The sequence below is a fragment of the Hippocampus zosterae genome, chromosome 20, assembly GCF_025434085.1.
Source record: "Hippocampus zosterae strain Florida chromosome 20, ASM2543408v3, whole genome shotgun sequence".
Lineage (NCBI taxonomy): Eukaryota > Metazoa > Chordata > Actinopteri > Syngnathiformes > Syngnathidae > Hippocampus > Hippocampus zosterae.
Window position 1 is genome coordinate 8,910,642 of NC_067470.1, and position 18,722 is coordinate 8,929,363.

The window sequence follows — 18,722 nt, forward strand, 5'->3', positions numbered from 1 at the left end:
TCTTCCTACAATGAATTGGATTATTATTTTTATGATTATTTTTATAAAATGTCATAACATTGCGAGATTAGGTTTTTATTTTTGTGAGAGTAAAGTCATTATTTTATAAAGAAAACTGTTGACTAGAATATGTTAATTAAAAAAAAAAGGTCATGATATCGCCAGAATAAAGTTTCCCTTGGACAAGCGATGACATTTGTCTCTTGACTTGAGGAGGTGACAAATTGTGAAGCGGAGCCATAAGCGACAGTCAGGGAGGTGAGCGACGGGGTCATTAAGTGCTTTTATAGCCTATCAGCGTTGTCATTTCCACGCCGTGGCTTTTTTTTCTGCACCATAAGGCAGGTTGGATGTTAGAACTGAAGCTCGGTTAAACACAAATGCGAATTGACTTACGGACGCAAGCCTGTTTTCAAATGTCTTTATTATGGATGGGATGATAAAACCAAACCCAACGGGAAACCTTTCAAAGCAACATAACTTTTTAAAAATTTGGGTAAATTCCTTTCAAATTATTTGGAATCATGTCCCAGAGTTAAAGTCTCGAAGTCCAATGACATTTAAACGCTCTGTAAAGTAAAGTAAGTCAATTCATGTTTGGGGGGGAGTGCAAATGTTGCGAAAAATATGTTTAGAAAGAGTGATTCAAGATGTTGGCATTTGTTTAACATCTTTGGTAGGCGACGTTAGTTGTGCTAATTGGACTAACTCTTTGTGGACCTTTTGTTGTGCTAACTGCTGTTGGTTAGCATTTGTTAGCATCCTTTGCTAGGCGACGTTGAGCTGTGCTAATTTGGCCAACTCTTCATGGAACTTTTGTTGTGATAATTGCTGTCAGTTAGCATTTGTTAGCATCCTTTGCTAGGCGACGTTAGCTGTGCTAATTTGGCCAACTCTTCATGGGACTTTTGTTGTGATAATTGTTGTCAGTTAGCATTCGTTAGCATCCTTTGCTAGGCGACGTTAGCTGTGCTAATTTGGCCAACTCTTCGCAGGACTTTTGCTGTGATAACTCCTGTCGGTGTAGAATTTACCATTCATAACATCATTAATATCGGAAACAATGTAAACAACACACTTGACAGTAAAATAATTCAAACTCTACATTGAGACAAAGATGCCTAATAATGTAGCCAGACATTTTAAGTCATGTATTTTTATTTCATCTGTCACAGTTGTATAAGAAAAACAGAATTTGAATTAGTCACAAGGGATTTAATAAATCGAGCCTCAAGTCATGACTCAACATCTCGTGAGCATCTGAAATTGGAAGCGGCCTGGTTTCTCATTAAAGGACGTTAGCCAATACCACCAGAGCGTGTGACCTTCAACCACAGAGCCGTCCTGTTAATTGTCCAATAATAAAATGTTTTTTATTGTGCAAAAAGTCTTTAGCTTAATTGAATGTGGCCCAATTTCCATTTGCTGACGCGGCCAAATCCTTGCCTAGTTTTCTCCGATGGCCGCGACGTTTTCATGACATAAAATCCGCGGGCCTATGTAGTACCCATTAGCACCCGCTGATCCTTGGTGGGGGCCCTCGCGTCCTGGCATGTTTTAATTAGCCTCATCAAGGCGCTAAGTCGTGCTCATCGCTGCCTTTTGCACTCTCATTATTTGATTCCATCATGTTCTTTGGCTCCCAGGCTCAAAAAGATGACACAAGTCGAAGCGCGTCTCTCGTTCTGCCAAGTACCGTGACCTTGAAAGCACTGCCCAGAAAATTACCTACAATTCATAGTGCGAGATTGCGTACTCTGAGAGGGTAATACAATAAAGGAAAAGTTGAAAAACACCTTTTTGTGATTTTTAATTTTTTTAATCTGTGGATTCACTGGAAAGACTCCCTGCCAGGAGCTTTGGTGTGATGTGAAGTGAAAGCCAAGATGAGTTTTGGCATCGGGCGGCCATTTTGTGTCTGTTCTGATGAGTGCTGTCACTTTGGCTAGTCGATCATAGTCGTCCGCGCTAGGAAAGAATGACCAGGATGTTTCTTGAAAGATGAACATGGAACAATTTTGACAGTAATATTCATTACTTTGTAGTCGTCATTCGCCTGTTTACATGCTTTTTAGTTTGTTGAGTAATATATGACTATATACTATCTTAATACATAATATTTTTTCTGTCTCTCACCCAAAAAATAAGGTCAGACCTGACATCAGACCTGACATCTTTCCATGTAAAGTCATGTTCTCTTTCTTTGTCAGCTGGGAGGACATTTTAGCCCAATTTTGGCAGCGTGGCGAGACGTCTTGTTTTCCTACACGAGCTGCTGCGCCCAGAACTGATGCCCAGGCGCTCACCGGCATGTGGACAGGCTAACGTTCAGCTTTCCGAAAGACACTTACGAGATCGATCACAAACTCAGAGCAAGCCGTTCAGTTATTTAGAGTGCCGCAACCAAAAAAAAAAAAAATGGAGTTGCGGAGCCCTGTGCGTCAGGCAGTACACGGACAGCAGACGGTTGAAGCATGAGCTGCTTACTCGAGGCTGTGTTCATAATTAAATATGAGCGGTAGCACATGAGGCTTAGTAACTATGTGAGTTTTTCTTTTTAGTTTAAAATGGCTTACCTTAACCAGAAACCTTCATCGCATTGTAGCTTAACGTACAACGCATCTTTTGGCCCAGTAAACCCTTGTTGTGGGAACCGAAAGCTCGTTGCCATGACTACCATCCTTCTTTTTCTTTGTCTTCTAAATGGGAGATGAAGAAGAACATCCGCCGGTACTACAAGTCAACCTCTACTAAGTAGTAGGATGAAGTAGTGTCTACTTCATGGAAAAGTTAACCGCCGTTATACCTGAACCTCACATGCATACAGTTGTAATTTTCGTTAAGCAATACGGCAGTCGCCGTATTAATCAAGGAGGACAACTTCCAATTCCCAAATTGGATAACTGTAATGGAAAGCTATCGGCACAGACCGCTAGCACGTTATCCCGCAGGTGTAGAAAGACGGAGGGGAATACGTTTACGCTGATTAGCCGCTCCCTCGGCATGCTGCAAATTGGCTTGTTTGCTTGGTCTAAGCACACAAACAGATGCTGTCTTCTGCGCTCGGGCTAATTCTCGGGTTATTTAGCGAAAGGGGCCCCGGCCGGCGCAGGCTTCAGACAAGACGCGTTTGCGTGCTAATGTCGCCGGTGATATTCCGGAGGGGACAACCGGGCATCACGGCGCGCGCGCGCGCTGTGATTTATGCAAAAGAATAAGACCTTGTCTCTTCGCGTAAGGCCAACAAAGCAGCCGGCCGCTCTCTGCAATTTCACTCTTATTAGGAGAATCTGCATTTAGGAGGTACCAATGCTATCAGTCGAAATTAATCTGCTTTGACTGACTCCTAATGCCAGTGCAGTCAAAGAGTAATTATTGTCTGGCTGGCTGTGCACCCGCCTCATCATCATGGCCATGGTCCACCCTCTCCAATGGGGGGGTTCTCGTGTGGATCCCTCCACAAGCGACTGGTTTGGGCGCGTACGCCGGGGAGTGCCATTTAGCGCGCCATCAGAGTCTTGATTAGCCCGCCCTGCATTATTGTGATTAACGTCCACCCGGCAGACAGCTGTCCACTTGTCAGCGGCGATACGGCGGGAGAGTGCAGAGCACACAACCAGAGATGGCTGCTGCGTTTACACACACACACACGCACACGCACACCAAAAAAAGTGGGGGGGGGGGGGACGGTAATCTTGCTTGACTTCTGACCAAGGTTATAATAGTTGGGGATTTTTTGTTGTTGTTTTTTTAAACTTACTCATCCCTGCTCCAAAAAAAAAAAATCCTCAATTGTAAAATTGTAGTTCAGCAGACCTTTTCGTGCCGAACACCGCATTGTCTTCTCCGAGTGCACCTTTCTGATTTAAAAAAAAAAAAAGACAACTTCTGTGTTTTCCCAGTGTTTATTTTTTTCCACCCTAAAAACAACTCTCATTGTGATATGAAATTGTATTACTGTAGACCAGGGGGTCAAACTCATTTTTGTCGTGGGCCACGTTGTAGTTCTGGTTTCCCTTGGAATGCCGTTGTGAATTTCAGGAAACCATATAAACCATATAGTCCCCTCCATGTATTACATATGCAGCATTATTGTGGATTTCATATGACATTTTGAAATTTTGGTCCAGACTTTAGCAAGCATTATGGAAATTGACGTGCTTGATTTGCTTTCGCGGGCCACATAAAATGGTGTGACAGGCCAGATCTGGCCCCCGGGCCTTGATTTTGACACATGTGCTGTAGACTTGTTGTTTGCTCTCAGACAATGGAATAACCAAAAACATTTTTGTGGAGAATAGAGTTATTGTTTTGTCTCAGAAACTCTGCATTCATTATAATTACTTACCGAAACTATGACCCCCCCACTCCCTCCCTCGACCCCTTCCTGCTTTGGAGTCAGTTTTGATTACAAAGTAAACGCCGGCGTATCAGACAAGGAGTGTGTACGGGGGGAGGCGGGGTGGAGTCATACACGCTGATATGCATTCTATCAGAATGATTTATGCAAATTATGCACATTATTCCCGCAGGAATGTCTCTTCGGAAAAGTGCCAGGATAAATTGCCGGAAATTAGCCATAAAATTCACCGCGCGGGGTGAGCGAGGTGGGGGGTGCGAGGTGAAGGCCGACAAGGAGCCAAGGACGGTGGGCAGCCACGGTTACGCTTGGCCTGGCTCGCCTTTCCCCTTGCTTGGCATTCATGGCTGTTAAATCCCCGCGCTGGTGGCGCTACAACGGAGCCGCCACTAGCCAGCTAAGCTAGGATACGCTGAACCACGATTTGTTTTCATACTTTTTCATTTCTTTCATTTCATTGGGGTCAAACTGTAAAATGTGTGGTTGGTTTTGTCACGGCAAAATGTAGAGAATCCTGGAAGTAAAAATTTTACAGACAGAAGAGCGACAATTCAGAGGTGCCCTCTGTAATAATTAAGGGGTTATTGTAATTTTATTCGTATTTGGTCAGGCCTTAGTCAAAATACTTTTATTTTATAATATGTCAAATCATCTTTACTTATTGAAATGAATAATATTAATCCATTCTAGACTCTGTATACTACTGTACTATATATTGTCTGTCTACATGTGTTGCTGCACTATTAGTGTTGTTGCATCAACATATCCATGCTATATGCTAGCCGGTATTTGATTTGATTTTTTTTTTCTTTCATTCCTTGTTAGTGGGTAACATTAGCAGGCTTTTCAAAGGAAATGCTATAAGGTCATTATTTAATGGAAATGTAATTCAGTCTCTCTGTTTTCTGTTTATGTGGACACTTGATTTTTTTAGAGACGATTTTAAGGATACATTTTCACAAATTCAGGCATTTCTGCATTATGATCAATGATGTTTAGCCATTTTGTAATATCATAAAAATGCAGTCGATGAGATCGCTGTATTTTGATTTTGTTTTTAGCTATTTGCTCACGTTTTAAGCCTTGGCGGAGGTCCTCGAGCTCTATTTGTCATTTTTTTATTTGTCCATTTCTGGCATTATTGACCTTGTCCGTAATGCGTCTTAATCTCGAGATTACATTCTCATCAAAAACGTGTCGGGCAATCAGTTGATGAGGACTTTTGGACGTGTAAACAAGACCATGTCAGCGTCATAACTGGCACGCCTGCGCATGCATTATGCCCCCTCGGGCTTTCCATTGGTCAGGTCTTGTCTGTGTGTGCGCGAGCGACTCCCACCGTTATTGTGTCATCATCATCGTGTCTTTATTTCAACGCGGAGGCCGAAGTTAATGAACATCACAGACAGGAGATGAAATCCACCTCGCTTCAGCATTAATGAACTCTGAGCGGGTCGCCATCTGCATATTGATCAGGCTAAGTGACACCCACTCCACCCCCCCCCCCCCCTCCCAACCGACCTTCTCACACGTGCTCCCGTACATAGTAGCAATAGTGATCATTTTGGAAAAAGAATAATTACTTAAATATTGTGGTTAAAATTTATTGTGTGATTTATTTGTAAATTTCCCCACTGTGGGACAAATAAAGGATATCTTATCTTATTTTTTCTCCAAAGCAATCTTCCAAGGGTTTTTTTTTAAACACCACAAGCAATAAGTTGATCTTTATTACAAGAAACAATATCGGATTTATTTTACATAAATGTTTTGGTCTGGTGGTTTCGATCAAATAAAGGCAACTGAACCATAAAACGTTTTTATGTGAAAAATGCTTATTGGAGGCTTATCCCCATTTTAAAAGAAATTTAGAGATACTTTTTTTTCAATACTTTTTAACTGACATATACCGTACACCGACTTTAAAAAAATCATTCTATTTATTCGTTCGTTCATTCATTCCCCAGCTCGGGCCATATCTCCCGTGAACCGAACCACATTGTCAACTAGCTTAATGCTAACACACAAGGCAAAAAGCCATATAAGGGCTAACAAAACTAGCATCAACCTTCCAGTGGGGTAAAAAAATGGAATTAAAAAAATAGACGGACAAATGATGTTACATTTTTTTTTGCTAATGCTACTGCTGCATTGATAGTGTCAACCCCAGATTTTAAAACCATTTTTCTTTTCAATCAACATTTTTCTATCCATTTATGTGTTATCCCTCTGAAAATAATGAGTTTACCAACTATTTCAAAGAGCAAATCACCATTTGTCATGTTTTTGTTGTTTTGAGGGGAGGGGGGGGGGGGTTCGCTCCACCGTGCTGTTTTGACCCCACAAGTGACTGCACTCTACTGTCACATTTTAATCCCGCCGGAATAAAAGCACATCCGATTACAGCACAAAGAGTAAACAAGGATTAGGGGATTTAAATCTGATTAATATGGTTGCAAGTTGAGTATTTTGAGATGTCACCCAACAATCGCATTTCCTACGGAACGGATAATTGTGCGTTATTTATTGTACTGTGCCCCCCCCCATACCCGCCCCCTGACCTCACATATTAGTAGATTAGTTGCTCATTATGAAAACACGTTTGAAATGAGTCAGTCGCGCAATTGTCTCGAATGGGCAGCTAAATGGCGGCAACGCGAAAGCGAGCAATTGGAAGTTAATGGGATGTTGTTAATTAAAGCTTCGTACGCTTTTAAACAAACCTTTTAGTGTGTTTATATCCACATCATAAAAATAAGTATGTTAGAAGGCTGGTAAAATGAGTCTAAAACGTTTTTTTTTTTCATGTTTAAAAAAAAACAAGGATAAATCAAAATGTTTAGGTGTTCTAGTAGGCTTTTCCTGACATTTTTGCTAGGGTTGTCACAGAAGTTGTCCGAATTTCCTCCACCTTAACACAGGGCTGTTTTTCTTCGGATTGACCTGGTGGGAAGGAATTGTATAACCTGTTCAACGTAGCAACATAGTCGGGCTTTTGCTAGTCAACAAAACACCAAAAAAAGTCCAAAAAAGCTTACGAGAACATATGATTTTTATTTGGAGTTAATCTGAGACATGATGGGAGAGCAGTTGTGCACCGACTCGCAATCGCTTCATTCAGAACGCGGCCACATCCCCAGTTATCAGCGGGTGTGAACACTTTTGCAATGTTACATTTGTATCCTACCCGTCCAGGATTAATTGGAAACCGGATGACATGCCTCGGGTCAACTTCAAAACATGAATACCCGATAAGGAACAGACATGAATTGAATGCGCCCAACGTGTAAACACTCAGCTTGTGTATTTTTTATGAGGCAATGCAATACATGGCTCACGGTTGGGTGTCATTCGCTAAATTACCGCCCGGCGCCATGCCGCCACATATATCTCTTCACCATATATCTTTGCATTGCTATTTTCCTCCCTGCCACACGGCCAGGATGTCCCTCATCGCTGATAGGACGTTTCAATTCCATGCGCTGTATGTAGATTTGGTCTTTATCATCCCTTTTTTCTTCTACCAATAGGATATGTTAAATTGGACATTTTATAGCGGGTATGAAAAGAAAAAAAAGTTTGCGCTTGCTTTCGGGGTATTATCAGGCGTGGTTCAAGATGGAGTCATGGAGTCTTGGATGTGAGCCCAAATACAAGTCTTTTGATTTTGAGTACCTGCAAGTTTCTCATTCAATGCTGATCAGCGGAAAAAAATCACGTGATAGGCCCTGATTTCTAATCTTGGGGTCAGGACAACCCGAGGCAACACTACTCTTAGTGCCTCTGTCAGCTACAATAATATTGCAATGCTTTTCCTAGAGGATGAAGAATATATGCCTGGCAGTATTACACTATCGTTTGTCTACATGTGTTGCTCCACCCTTTCTGTTAATAGTTTATGACACCTCACTGCACCTTGGTTGAAAACTTACTGGGATCACTCGAAAAATTTCGGCTAAATGTGATGTAAAATGGGCGGCGCGGTGCTCCAGTGGTTAGCGCGTCGACCTCACAGTGCAGAAGTACCGGGTTCCGTTCCGGCTCCGGCTTCCCTGTTTGGAGTTTCTGCGGGTACTTGGGTTTCCTCCCACATTCCAAAAACATGCATGGCAGGCTGATTGAACACTCCAAATTGTCCCTAGTGGAAAAATAGTTGTATGGATGGATGGATGGTATGTAAAATTTCACTTCTGTATAAGTGATGCCATATTGTTAATTTGCTTGCTTAGGGCTACTTTTTTGTGCATATTGGGCTTTGAATTCAGTCTAATTTGCAGTTGTTTCATGTGTTTAGTCCATACAACCACAACTTGAAATGTACAGTCAATAATCTTCGTCTAGTGGTGGGCATTGTGCTTTGCAGGGAATGTTTTCAAAGTGATCATTTACATGCGGCTATTTGCGGAATGTAATTGCCCACTGAAATGTTTCATGACTCACGCAATCATCAAAATGATCGAGAATATCACGAAAGCAAAATTTGTTGTTTCAGAAGTGTGGATCAAACTGGTAGCCATTCGCAATCATTCCTACCAAAAATTAGTTGTCAGGATAAGCTTGAGTGGTGTGTGAGGAACCAGGAAAATACTTTTGAAAGTGCTCTATAAATACTCTTGACTTGACTTTTATCCTCAACTTCAAAAGTTTTCAAAAAGGTCAATTGGACCCACACAAAAAAAAGAACGTCTTTGGTTTTTTTCTAGACATTTTATGACTTCATCCTTGAAAATATGCTGTTTGTCTTCATAATATTGTGACTTTATAAGGGTCGGTATTTGGAAAAAAACACTTTATTTACGCAACTTTGGCGGATCATCTGGAAATGTTTGCTTATGAGCCATTTTCAAAGACTTTTCTGCAATCGATTTTCATTTTATTTTCCTGTTTTGAAGTCAAATGTATTTTTTTTTCTTACACCATATGCTTTTTTTTTAGGAATAAAACCTCTAACTTGTTTTTAAATGAACACTTGGGCCCAAGACTTTCTTCTTAGTAAGGGCCAATTCGAAACACATCAGAGCACACATACGTACAGTTATGTCAATCAAGCAACACACACACACACACACACTTGGCTCCATTTCTCCCTCCAGGGAATCATCTCTTCCGGGCTATAATGTAAATATTAGCATGGGTAAAATGCTCCTGTCGTTTTAATTTTTTAAAACGCTTAAATAAAAATGATTTTGTGCGTGTGTGTGCTTGTGTGTGTGCGCGTGTACTTTGGAGAAAAAATGGCGTTTCTCAAAGTGTTAAGAAAGAAAAGGGAGCGTGACGGGATTAAGTGGGACGCATCGGCGGGCCCTGTTGTCCAAATTGCTTATCACAAACTCAGAGCCTCTCATTGTTAACACGGCCATGCCATATTCACTCGAATCAGATTTTTAAATCTACAAATTCCCACTTTTGTCTTTCACAAATCCGAAAAATTAGACGGCGACGCTGTCCGCGGTGCTGAAATCGTTTTTATGACACGCGGCTGAAAAGCTTTTTTTTTTAATTTCATCGTAAATAGCACATTCTCTTCTCCCATTTAAAAAAATTATTTAACGATGAAATAGGATTGAATAATCTAAAAAAATGTCCGCACAAAAGCCAAATAAATGAAAAGCATTCTTAATACCAAAAAAATCTATTTCTACATTTTAAACTGTTTAGAAATTTACCCTCTCTGAATTTCAAAGGCAAGGAATGAGCATTTCGGTCGTTTCTGTTGTTCAAAATATTTTAATAAAGCTTTTTTCCCCCCGACCCCCCCCCCCCCCTCCCCCCAACACTCAAATACAAACAAACGGGCCTTCTGCTCAAAGAATAACTCGAGTCTATCGACACAGCTCGACCTGACAACCATCCCGTCTATTAACATCAAATGGAAAAAAAGAGTGCAATGGACAATAGAATACATGACCACAAAAAAAAGACACGTGGAATTGTTTCACAGTGTCCCTGCAACATAATAATAAATATGACTCAATTGTTGTGACATTCCGCATCGAAAAAAACAAAAAAAAAATGGGGCCGGTGGGTGGCAGGTTCGATCCCCCTCAAAAGTGGGGTAAAAAGTTGTCACGACCTCTCCAAAAATCCCCCCCGCCTCCATAAAAAAAAAATCTCCACGTAGAGAAGTCCAATGTAGTCATTCACACCAGCACTTCGAGGACGATTTTTATGTACACGATCAAGTATTGAGTGTAAATGTTAGAAAAGTGTCGGTATGGAGTCTCTAACCTCAGGCGGGGGCCGGGTTAAGGCTTGTCAGTGCACTGTTTGCACAAGCTGGATGCGGCCGTGTTGAACAAGGCGCACTTGTCCGGGCAGGAGGACGCGGCGGCCACCCCGGCGGCGCTGGAGGGAAAGGCCGGGTAGCCGGGCGGCGGGGGTGGCGGCGGTTCGTAAGCGCCCAGGCCGGGCGGCGGCGCGGCCAGGGCGGTGGTGCCCGGGATGGCCGCGGCGGAGATGGCCTGGCCCTGGTTGAGGTAAGCAACCAGCCGGCGCATCTCCTCCAGCGCTTGCGCCTGCATGAGGATGTAGTTCTTAGCCAGCAGCAGCGTGGCGATCTTGGACAGTTTCCGCACGGACGGGCTGTGCGCGTACGGGATGACGCCGCGGAGTTCGTCCAGCGCGTCGTTCAAGTCGTGCATGCGCCTCCGCTCGCGGGCGTTGATGTTGAGCCGCAGCATCTTCTGCTCTTTGCTCTTCTTGCCGCCCTCCGCTTTGCCTTTGCGCTCGCCCAGCAGCAGCATGTCGCTGCACGAGCGGCCGTCGCTGTCGTCGTCCGGGCTCTGCTCGCCGCCGCTGCTCTCCGCCCCCGCCGCGGCGGCCGCCGACGCGTTCTCGCCGTACTTGATGCACAGCGAGCCGGTGGGCAAACTCAGAGCCGCCGCCCGTACCCCGGCCAATCCTCCGGGTTGCATGGGGTCCGAGTCGCCCCGCTCGAAGCAGCCAATACCCGGCGAGGATTGGCGCTCGCGGGCGGGTAGCTCCGCGCCGCCCCGGTACGGGTCGTGCATCTTCTTGCCCGACACGGCGCTCAGAGTTTTGTGGAAGATGTCGCCGCTCAAGTTGAGCCTCCGGTCCATGGCGCGCCTCGGTGGGAGGGGAGGGGTGGGGGGGAAACTCTTGACAACACGTCTCGCCCCGGCGTTGCCCTCTGCGAGTTTGACGCTGTCACACTTGTCAGCGGAGATGCTGAGGAAGAGGAGGAGACTCTCTCTCTCCCTCTCTCTCTCTCGCTTTTCTTCATCTCGCTCTCGTTTGTCCATTATTTTCCGAAGGGGGAGGGGGGGGTTATTAAAGAGGGTTCGCCCATTTATACCCCACACCAACAAAGTCAGTTAACGTTTTCATTCGCTCACTTTTTTAACCCTCTGCTCTTATCATTCCGAGTCTACAACTTGCGCTTCAACACTCAACAAAAACAAACCGACCAAAGTTTAAAAAAAACGACAGCAAATTTCTCCGACGTGGCATTTCATTTTCAAGTGCTAGCGTGTTTATATCGACTTTTCTATTGTCTTCTTACGCAGTGTGTGGTCCGGATACCCACGGCGAGATTGCATCCGAACATACTCGTGGTCGTTCCGCCATCTTGTGGACGATCACGCTTCCTACAACTCAATTGGATTGAATTGATAGCTTGATTGCTCGTGAGATTGCTCGATAGATGTAGAACGATTATTAATTTGTGTCCTTACACTCTCTTGTGGGCCGTAACTTTTCCTGGTAATTAAAAAAAAAGAACGATAGACGTGTAACAGTTGCTCAATTGTGTACGAAAAGCTCTGGTTTTAGACGGTCCCTGAAGGCAACGTCTGACTGTCGATATGACATTGCTCTCAAAATTCGACGCCCCCTTGTTCAAATGCTTGGTTTTTGTCTTATAAATGGGATCAATCCAAAACTTATTCCACCATTACCGCGACTTATAAACCGTACAACTCAATTGGAGAAAAAAATAATTTTTGAATAGGCAAACATTGAACAGAATGATGTTGAACAAGTGCGCACACCCTCATGTGACTTGAATGTGTCTGTTTAGAATAAACCAATCACATCTGAGCTCATGTTACATGGGAGTCGGCACACATCTGTCACCTCTGATTAAACCCAACTGAAGTTTCGATCTTCTAAGAGGCTTTTCCTGTCTAGAAGAAAACTCGAGGTTTTGTGCTAATACTCGCTACTATTAGGTCACATGGCGTTGCGTTTGTGCCTTTTGGTTTGGCAGTTTCTGGTATGCGGATATGTGCGGCCGCATTGGTTGGTTTTTCCTTTCGTACGGGTAATTGGCACCCCCTTGTGGAGATGTGTGCTTTTCAAGCATTTTGCTAATAAATGAAGTCAGGTTCTTGACGTCAAGGAAGGAGGTCATCTTCGTTGTTTGAAGATCTCTGTATCTGAGGGAAGAAGGAAAGGCAGCCCATTTTTTTCCTTCTTATTTCTACCTACATTCATGCTGCTGGAGGCTGTAAATTTCCCCAGTGTGGGACAAATAAAGGATATCTTATTATTATTACAGTTAATCAAGTGTTTTATGACACTGACCTTGGAACAGATTAATTCATTTTGTGTGTGTGGGCGCTTTCAGGCTACATTGAAGTCAACTGTGGTGTGAGGTCACATTGACGAAGTTTGTGTCATGTCATACTAATGTATATTCATGTTCGCTGGGTGTCCAGTCGCCGCGCCATCCTCATTACCAAAGTGCTGACAGGCCGAGGCTGTAATGGCCGCCGCACACTGTCGCGCCCCGGCCCCATCTTGTCTCATTAGGCTGAGCCGATTGGCCATGAAGGTGTTCCCGAGACTTTCTCCGCACGCCTCGTAACTCCTTCCGCTGCTTTCGCGCCAGTCCTCTGCGAGATTAGGACTTTCTCATGACTTTCTTTGACGTGATTGTCTTTTTCAGGAAAAAGAAAATGGCGTTTTATATAAGTAATTTGACATGTTGTTCAGCTAGCCCGGTCTTGCGTCGTGGCAAGTTTAGCTAACGTTAGCAAGAAGCATCTCAAGCTAATTACGCTGGTCGACGCACATTTTGGTCCCAAGAAAATGTCAACAGTTGTAGGGTGTTTTCAATGTCACCGCATCTGAAAATGACATTGTTCTTTTTCCGAATTGGCACCAGTTGATTAAATATTGCACAATTTTGTTTGACAAAAACGACTAACAATCCGCAAATTCTAACATTGTCTTTATGCTACAACTTTGATGAGGCCGTATCTGTCTTTTCAAGACACCTTCCCCCCGTCCCCCATGTCTTGCCTGGAGATTATCCCATTTTTCTTAAAATAATAATAGTAGCAACAATTATTTGGCTGTATACTTCAAGTTTTGAATTTTTATTTACATCATAAAAAAGTGAGTTCTAAGTGTAACTTTTGCTCACTTGCGGTCGACATCTTCACATTCTATACTGTAATATCTTTGACAAAATGTCTTTGGTACGGTCCAACCCAGGTGCGATTAATTCAGTGACGACGTTTCAGGCCTTTTGAATTTGTGGTATTGAGCACCTAATACCACGAGATAGCGCTGTAGGCCTACTCGCAGGAAATTGCGCTACCGCGCTGGCGACGTCGGCCGCTGGGGAATCTATTTATTTATTTATTTTACACCGGGCGGAAACGATCACGGAACGTCATCGTGACGCAGCATCCTAAAATCTGTCTCCTTGAAATTCTTGCAGTGTTTCCGCTCATCCTTCCGCTTCGTCTTAATGGTGTGGATTTTAATTGAAGTGCAATTGTTTTGCCTCCGACGCCATTTTCTGCAGTCTGCTTGTTGATTGCTTTCTTAATTGGAGGAAATGAACAGAAAATGAGTTGAGGGAAAGACGTGATTGGATGGACTCCCCCACACTCGTTCTGTTAATTAAGGGGTGGTTATTGCTGATATCAGGGGTGGTCAACGATTTTTTTTCTGTTTGTTTAATTCCTAAATTCCCGAATAAATGATGCAAGGTCAATGGTTGTTTTGCGGATTTCTTTGTTGTTGTTAGTTTTTAGAATTGCATTGAGGGCCACATCAAAGTGTGAAAGGTGTTTCGTTTGCCTAGTTTTTATAATGTATTTATTTTTCTGTATTTTCTGTGCTGTGCGATCATGTTAAGAATAATATAAATATAATATATAAAACATTAAATAATAATAAAGAAATAAAATATCGCTAACTATTTAAATGAATTTTTAGGGGGATAAAAGTGAAAATACTAATTAAAGTTGATTTCTTAAGGAGCAAAAACGTTCATCTTGTTACAATCCATAAGTAAAATGCACTCTTAATCTCATGGAATCAAGTCATATTTAAGAATTAAAGACGTAATATTTTTAAAATAGCATCTTATTTTTTCTTTTCTTGATATAACTAGCAATGTCGCATTTTCCAACGAGGTAATACTAAGTGAATGATCTTTTTAGTGATTAAAAAGAGCAACTTTACGGGGAAAAAATCGAGAAAGCAAGAATAAAGTTGAAACTCAAAATAGTCCTATTTTAAAATTCACTCCTGATAATGTGACGATTTCAGATTAGGTGTCCTTTTCGACTCATCTCCGAACATTCAGACTTGATTTTCGGAATGTTATACCTAAAAAATATCGATACATCTCAAAGTATACTTACTTTTGTTCCTTCAAAATCGCAAAGAGTCTTGTTCTTGAAACTCTACGACTTTATCCTTGTTCCGGCCGCCCCCACCCGCTCCTGATCACTCCCCGTCCTGAAGACGAGCTGAATGCTGCAACGTCTCGCGTCGCCACCAGGGGTCGCGCTGAGGCCAAATCCTATCACCCTCCCCGACTTAATTTTTTTTAACTACATTTTTTTAAATGTCAATTTTAAATAACAATTTACTGAACCCGTTTTAAAAATACCTTCCACAGTGCATGTAAAACGTAAAATGAATTGTAAAGCAATGACTCTTAAAAAAAACCCCGACACTGCACTCGAATATTAAATGACCGTTAAACTGAAAAAAATAAACAGTGGAATTTCTTTTATGGCCGTGGAACGCTGAGCCGCGCTACTGAGATGGAGTGGAGAGTGTCGGCATTTGTGCTGAGTGAAACAAAAGACTCTGATTTCAGCACCGCGGGCTGGACAGCTCTCCTTCTCCTTCTCTATCTCTCTCACACACACGCGCGCGCGCACACACACAGGGAAAAAAACTGTTTTTAAAACATATTTATTTGTCTCGAAAAGGTAAAGACATAAATACATTCCGATAGACGACAAGGAGGATCATCTCTTGGCATTCACCGCGTGCCTTAATTGTAAGACATTAAATCAAGGTCCGCTGTGAACACGGAGAGACGTAACCCGCAGACCGGATGTGTGTGTGTGTGTGCGTGTGTGTGCGTGCGTGCGTGTGTGTGAGTGTGTGTGCGTGTGTGTGTGTGTCTGCGTGTGTGTGTGTGTGTGTGTGTGTGTGAGAGAGAGAGTGATCCTCTTGCTGCATTCCATTCGCCATCGACTCCAATCCCCCCCCCAAAAAAAAAGAAACAAGAATCTTGCTTCATTGCTCCGAGAAAAAAAATTTAGAAGCAAAAAAAAAAAAGATCCTTGCAAAGAGTAAAAGTCCTATCTTTCCTTCATGTTGCACCTAGAGAAGGGGGGCGGGGGGAGAAAAAATGACAACAAAATCAAGACACTCAGACGCAAAAAAGAAACTCGATATAGTCCAGAAGAGAGCCGTGCTGAACTCCTTCTTCCTTCCTGACTTTGGGATTAATGGCCACTCTCCGGCCAAACAAATGAGGCATCTGCCTTCAGCGCAAGAGAGGATTGGGATGATGGAAGGAGGGAGGGGGGAGAGAAGGAAGGGCTTGGGGGGCGGGGGGGGGGGGGGGTGCTGATGACGATGACGTCACTAGGCAAACAGATGTTCCTCTATATTACCCATCATCCACCAGCTATCACCCCTGTGTCCTTGAAACTCCAGAATGACGACGGGGATGGACGATTTTTTTAAGCAATGGATATTTCTGTGCGTGCGTGTACGTGAATGTGTGCCTGCGTGTGTGTCAGCCCCCCCCCTTTCCCAAAAAAAGGGCCCATGCGCCTGTTACGCAACGTTGCTCTCTTCCACCAGGGGAAAAAAAAAGCACACAAGCACGCACAAAACATCTCACTCGTGCTACGCATGCGCAGAATTGCTGCTTCTAATTTTCACAAAATACGTTTACATTCAATGTATTCCAACATTTTTATTGATGAATGCTTTTGCAGAATCGAATTCGACCGTAAGCTCTCCTAATTAGTAAACGATCGCAATTGGTAGTGATGGTGATATGGGCGTGCGTGTGAGTTAGCGCGCGCGTGTAAAAAGTGGTGGGGGGGGGGGTTGCACAAACAAAGGGCAACGCCATTTTAAGTCGTCCACTTCAGGACCGGGGGGGATCGTGGAAGTGGAGAAAAAAAAGGGGGGGGGGGGGTGATCGAGGGTGTCGGAGGGGGGGGGGGCGCACCTCGTCCCATCGTAGCCGCTCGCCTTTCACCTTCGCTCGGCTGCGTTCTCCGCTCCCCCCTCCCCCCCCACCGCCCCGCTCTCCTCTCCCGGATCTCCTCCTCTACTTCAAACCCGTTCTCGTCCTTCAACATTTATCGGCGTCATGGCTACGCAGCCGACCGGCTCTATTTGTGCTATCGTGCCGCAATAACAATGGTTAAGTGCAGCAGCACATGCGCACACAAGGTGGCACTTGGCTTGACATAAAAAAAAAGCACCCGAAGAGGATGCGGGATACTTACCGGAGCAGCGTCGGGTTATCCGTCCGTTTGCCCCACCCCCCCACCCCCCATGTTAACTACTACCACACAAGCTAAAAAAAATGTATTCCCGGCCGTGGATGTTGACGCTCCAGATGAGAAAGAGAGAGCAATGCTGCAAAGCATGGCTGCTGCCTGAAAGATGGCATGTCGTGTGCATCACAATGAGTGCGATCTCTCTCTCGCTCTCTCTCTCTCTCTCTCTCTCTCTCTCTCTCTCTCTCTCCCCCCCCCCCCCAACACACACACACGCAATGCACACCCCGCGTTTTATTTGAGGCCTTCTATTTTTTTTTAACGTATGAGTTTTAATGCAATCTAGTAATTATGAATTATGCAGTCGACGGTTGCAATTAATCATATTTAAAAGCTTCCGGGGGTCCATTAGTGGGATGCGCTTGATCGCATCGTATGCAAATTGGAGCGCAAGCGACAAAAGCAGGTACTCGTTTGACTTTATGCCGTCAGGTCCGAGTGCAGTGCGGCAGATGTAGAGAATGCATTCCTCGGTTGAAGTTTTTCAATTTCAATTTATGGTATGAGAGAATTACAAATTAGCTTAGTGCTAACATACAGTGGAATGCTCCATAGGCACAGGAGCTAACAATTAGCATCTTTAGGGCGGCGGCGTGACCCATCAAGCGACGGACATCTGAACACAAACGCATGTAGTTAGACTATACAACAGTACTTTGGCATATATTCTTTATCCTCTGCAAACTAATATTTGTGTCGTACTGAGAAACTAAAAAGAGAAATTAACAGCATGGTGTGTCCATAGCTCTGCCTTATACTGTCCTCAGGTGACCAAGGCGGGCGCACCCGAACGATCAGCAAAATCACATTTTATGGGGGTGACTTTTAAACCTCTGAATTTTTTTTATTCGTATCTCAGAACTTCTTGAGCAGGTTTTTGCGCAAAGCCAAGGAAAGTCTGAATGGATTGAATCCCACCATAACACTTTTATTGATTTATTTATGTCGGTGACATCACTCTCTGCAACCACAAATGCTAACCTATAGTGGGTATCAAAACGTGTTCAAATGCCATTTTTTTAAAAATGAGATTGAGAAGACATACTGAATATGTGTGCGCTTGTGTGTGTGTGTGTGTGCGTGTGTGTGTGTGTGTGTGTGTGTGTATATATACTGTATATATTCGATTTTGAACAGTTTTTTTTCTCCCCCTCCCTCAAATGGTGGAGTGTGTTCGTGCGCGCGAGTGAGCAAGTGACAAAGGGAGGGTGACCCCATTGTGCGGCTTATTGTGAGGAAGGATAGTAAGGGGGCGGGGGGTTTTCACGGGGACCCTGAATGGCATGCCCGCTGACCCGAACCCATGCAAAAGGGCCCTGGTGCCATTCATGTGTGCATTGTTTAGGAGTGGAACAATAAACGCACACACACACACGAGGAATTCCTCTATTTTGGATGTCGCCATAGACACAATGAGGTAAAAAAATAACATTGATCGTGTCTTATAATTCCAGATCACCAAATGCCTGCATTTCAGCACATCTTTTGTGGTTGTTTCCTGCTGGAAGGTAATGTTTCAAAAATGTGTTTGGGTACTACTCTACAAAAAAAAAAAAAAA

The 18,722-nt window shown here is 43.6% G+C and overlaps 1 protein-coding gene and 1 long non-coding RNA gene across 2 annotated transcripts; both read right to left on the bottom strand.

The window, feature by feature from the left end:
* Positions 1–9,066: 9,066 nt before the first annotated feature.
* On the bottom strand, positions 9,067–12,024 carry bhlhe22 (basic helix-loop-helix family, member e22). Its single transcript, XM_052054546.1, has one exon. The coding sequence runs from the start codon at positions 11,620–11,622 to the stop codon at positions 10,606–10,608; it is 1,017 nt and encodes a 338-aa protein (XP_051910506.1). The 5' UTR covers positions 11,623–12,024; the 3' UTR covers positions 9,067–10,605.
* A 3,504-nt stretch (positions 12,025–15,528) lies between these two features.
* LOC127593257 (uncharacterized) lies at positions 15,529–17,322 on the bottom strand. Its single transcript, XR_007960359.1, has 2 exons — positions 17,110–17,322; positions 15,529–15,961 (listed from the first exon to the last, which is right to left on the bottom strand). It is a non-coding gene; the product is annotated as an uncharacterized LOC127593257 (long non-coding RNA).
* Between the last annotated feature and the right edge of the window lie 1,400 nt (positions 17,323–18,722).